This window comes from Crocodylus porosus, unplaced genomic scaffold, assembly GCF_001723895.1.
Source record: "Crocodylus porosus isolate Cpor-Errol unplaced genomic scaffold, CroPor_comp1, whole genome shotgun sequence".
Taxonomy (NCBI): domain Eukaryota; kingdom Metazoa; phylum Chordata; order Crocodylia; family Crocodylidae; genus Crocodylus; species Crocodylus porosus.
Genome location: NW_017728911.1, coordinates 37,288,627 through 37,293,033, shown reverse-complemented (window position 1 = coordinate 37,293,033; position 4,407 = coordinate 37,288,627). Strand labels below are relative to the sequence as shown.

Genomic DNA, 4,407 nt, shown 5'->3' with positions numbered 1-4,407 from the left:
TTGAACACCTTCAAGAATAAATTGGATGCTTATCTTGCTGGGATCCTATGACCCCAGCAGACTTCCTGCCCTTCCGGCAGGGGGCTGGACTTGATCTCCCGAGGTCCCTTCCAGCCCTAATGTCTATGAAACCTATGAAAGTCCATCAGGCCAGATGGGATGCACCTGAGGGTACTGATGGAGTTGGCTGATGTGATTGCAGAGCTATTGGCCATCATCTTTGAAAACTCGTGGCTTTCAGAAGAGGTCCCAGATGACTGGAAAAGGGCAAACATAGAGCCCATAATTTAGAAAGGGAAAAAGGAGAATTGAGCGAACTACAGACCAATCAGTCCCTGGAAAAATCATGGAGCAGATCCTCAAGGAATCCATTTCTGAGCACTTGGAGGAGAAGAAGGTGATTAGGAGCAGTCGGCAGGGATTCCCCAGGGGCAAGTCAGGCCTGACCAACCTGATTGCCTTCTGTGGCAAGAGGACTGGCTCTGTGGATGCAGGGAGACCAGGGGACATGGGGTACCTGGATTTTAGCAAGGCTTTTGATACAGTGTCTCACACCATTCTGGCAGGCAAGCTAAGGAAGTACAGGCTGGATGAATGAATTGTAAAGTGGATAGAAAACTCGCTGGAGCATTGGGCTCAGAGGAGAGTAATCAATAGCTCAATGTTTAGTTGGCAGCCAGTATCAAGTGGAGTGCCCCAGGGTCAGTCCTGGGGCCGGTTTTGTTCAGTGTCTTCATCAACGATGTGGAAGGTGGCATAGAGCGCACCCGCAGCAAGTTTGCATATGACACCATCCTGGGGGGACTAATAGATACTCTGGAGGGTAGGGATGGGACCTAGACAAATTGGAGGATTGGGCCAAAAGAAATCCAATGAGGACACGGCCAAGTGCAAAGTCCTGCACTTAGGATGGAACAATCCCATGCACAAGTACAGGCTGGGGGCTGAGTGGCTGGGCAGCAGCTCTGCAGAAAAGGACCTGGGGGTTACAGTGGACAATAAATTGAATAGGAGCCAGAAGTGTGCCCTTGTTACCAAGAAAGCTAGTGGCATCCTGGGCTGCACTGGTAGGAGCATTCCCAGCAGATGGAGGGCAGTGATTCTTCCCCTCTACTCAGCACTGGTGAGGCCACACCTGGAGTCCTGTGTCCAGGTTTGTGTCACCCTCCACTACAGAACGGATATGGACAAATTGGAGAGAGTCCAGATGAGGGCAACAAAAATAGTGATGGGGCTGGGCGACATGACTGGTGAGGATAGGCTGAGGGAACTGGGCTGATGTAGTCTGGAGAACAGAAGACCAAGGGGGGATTGAATAGCAGTCTTCAACAGCCTGCAGGGGGGTTCAAAAGAGATGGATCTGGACTGTTCTCAGTGCTGGCAGACAGAACAAAGAGCAACGGTTTCAAGTTGCAGCAAGGGAAGTATAGGTTAGATATGAGGAAGAATTTTGTCACAAGGAGGGTAGTAAATGCTGGAACAAGTTACCCAGAGAGGTGGTGGACTCTCCATCTTCAGAGGTTGGCTGGGATGATCTAGGTGGGGCTGGTCCTGCTTTGAGCAGGGGGCTGGACTAGATGCGACCTCCTGAGGTCCCTTCCAGCCCTCATTTTCTATGTTTCTGTGATTTAATGCTGTCTGGGTTACTACATAGACAGCCCACCTATGAGTCAAAGACCCAGTCCTGTAGAGTAATTTTCATGGGTGAAGTATGGCACTTCAGTGGTATAGAGTCCCCCTGACAGTACAAATGATTGCAGGACCCTGTATAAGAGCTGGCAAGCACTGCCGTTGTCACTGCTTAACAAACTTAGTTGACAAGCTTCTGTTTGGTTGGGGTGTTGATTGTGATCTCTCTTTGTTTTGTAGCATGTCCCGTTGGGTTTTGGGGTCCAGATTGCTTTCACACATGCAGCTGCCACAATGGAGCAATGTGCAGTCCTCATGATGGAGAATGTAGATGTACTCATGGTTGGACTGGGCTCTACTGTACTCAGCGTAAGCCGTTTAGAAACTTTATTCTACAGTGGGTGAATCTGTCAAAGTGTGTGCTGCTGCCTTGTGTGTGTTCATGGTATTGCAGCCCCGGGTAGAGAATCACTTTATGGGGAAATCGGTCCTGAAGATACTGGAGGAGCTTACTGAAGGGGAACCAACCATGTAGGGTTTTTTATTCCTTTTTATATTTGTACAAGTTGTACATAAACCTCTACACCTCGGCATCAAGGGCTTGGTCTAGAAAAAGCACAAGAGGCTTCTTTTCCTTCTGAGACCACATTTTGTAGCCTTGTGCAGGGCCCTACAAAAAAGAACACAGAAGTGTAGAATACACTCGGGCAGACACTTTTTTTCCCCAATAATTCATTGCCCTGCCGCCTTTAAGACAGCTTTTTTCTGTAACCATAATCTCTGGCTCCTTGAAAGTACAGCTTATATAGGCAGGTCAAGTGTTTCCTTTCAGACAATTAAGAGGTCATTTAGAAAGATGTAAGAAAAGCTTCTTCAAGGAAGTTGTAGAATCTTTTCTGCATTTTGATCATCAAATAAAAAATGAATGTACAGAGGCTGAGGGCACGTATAACTTGAAGTCTTCTATGTCTTGTATTTTTAATGCTGCTGCAATAAGGTTCCAGTGTATCTCCTTGCCTTTGCTTGTTCTGATTTGTGACAGGTTGTCCAGCAGCCTTTTATGGAAAAAACTGTGCCAATGTCTGCCAGTGTCAGAATGGAGCGGATTGTGACCACATCACTGGGCAGTGCACTTGCAGAACTGGATTTACGGGCAAACAGTGTGAGCAAAGTAAGTAGCAGCATTTCTCCATTTACCTTTTTTCTTTCGTTTCCTTGGCAATTCCTGGTGGAAACAGACATCTGCTAGTAACAGTTCAGCTTTGAGGAGGTTTCCTAGAATGGATGTAGTTTGTAAACATCTTTGAAGCTGGCAGTGATTCAGGCTGATCACTCATCTTCTCTCCAACGTGTGCTGTTGTGTGTCTGGTCTAAAGGGACGGGACCCATGTTTGCCACCCAGGTAGACATTCGCACTAAATGCATCATCGTGAGCTAGGACTCCATCAATACCAGTGCAGGATGAAGTGTGTTCCCAGTGAGAGGATGCTCAGAAATTACAACAGGTGCTGCACTTGAACCAATCAGACATTTCAGCCTAACCTGAGCGAGTTCCTTTACTGGACCATTCAGTGTAAAGGTGGGAACAGCGGCACGGAAAAAGGGTGTGTTGGAGAAGGGCTGGCAGAATCATGCCCAGGAAGCAGCTATGGACATTTCCTTACAACCATGTCTTATATGTTTGCAGCCTTGCAGCCAGCTAGACATGGTTTTCAGCTGAGTACCTAGAGCAGAATGCCACACACCTGTTAACACAAATGAAACTGGTGGGGCAGATTGTCAAAGGCCCAAGCAGCAGCTGCATCTGTGTTTGAGTGGCAAATTGGCTGGTCAGGCAGGCCATCAGGAAGTTACGTGTACAGACGTGGGGTGCTGTGTGCACTGGCTGTGCTTGGTATTTCCTGACCTTTTGGGCACATGCAGCATGCTGCAGTTCATAGCTCCCAATTTCCAAGGCACATCAGGATGTCAGGACAAAGTCCCATTGATAAACCTTGGTCAGAAGCTTTCTACACTGTTGCTGGGTCTTGCTAATGCCCTCAGGGCTTCACTCCCCTGGGCACCAAAATCACATTAAAATGACTTAAGAAACAGGAGGAAATGGTTTTCCATTTATCTCCCTGCCTGACCTCCCAAGGGATTCCTGGAACTCACAGCCCCTTCCCATTGAAACATTTCACCCACCAGGCTTAGGACCACAGAATCGTGGCAGAGACTTCAAGGGTTATCTCATCCACGATCAGCTACAGGCAGTCTGCTCTGTCTCAGGAAGTGTAGGGAGTTTTTTGAAAGGCAAAAATAGTGCAGCACCAGTTTCACATGGCCAGCTGGTGGGAACTGGGCCCCTTGTGCCTTTCTAGGCTTTTGAAGGTCTTCCCTACCTCATCAGCCACCAGTGCTGCCATTGGGGTCAGGATGTACCTTATAGATTAGTTCAATCAGAGATGCACAAGCTTTCATGAGCAACAGCTAGCTCACCTAGCATCTGATGAAATGAGCACTTTCTCACGAAAGCTTATGCATCTCTGGTTCAGTTAGTCTACAAGGTGTATCTCTACCCTGCCTTCTGCCTGACTTCAGACTAATGGGGCTACCTACCTCTGCAGTTATGGTGTGTTCTTTTTTCACTGCTAGGGGGGACCTCATACCACATCAGTACTGCCCAGAGGTGGGGGCCTCAGCCCTGCTGTGTGCTCAGTCCCTTGAGGTTCATAGATTTCATAGACATCAGGGCTGGAAGGGACCTCGGGAGATCATCGAGTCCAGCCCCCTGCCCAA

At 48.2% G+C, this 4,407-nt stretch overlaps 1 protein-coding gene across 3 annotated transcripts in view; it reads left to right on the top strand.

Moving 5' to 3' along the window:
- Positions 1-4,407, top strand: part of MEGF11 (multiple EGF like domains 11) — a 304,098-nt gene that overhangs the window by 258,449 nt on the left and 41,242 nt on the right. For all 3 annotated transcript variants that reach the window (XM_019533844.1, XM_019533843.1, XM_019533845.1), the window contains exons 17-18: positions 1,870-1,998; positions 2,672-2,800. In XM_019533844.1, coding sequence (XP_019389389.1) covers positions 1,870-1,998; positions 2,672-2,800 — 258 coding nt within the window. The remainder of the gene's footprint in view (positions 1-1,869; positions 1,999-2,671; positions 2,801-4,407) is intronic.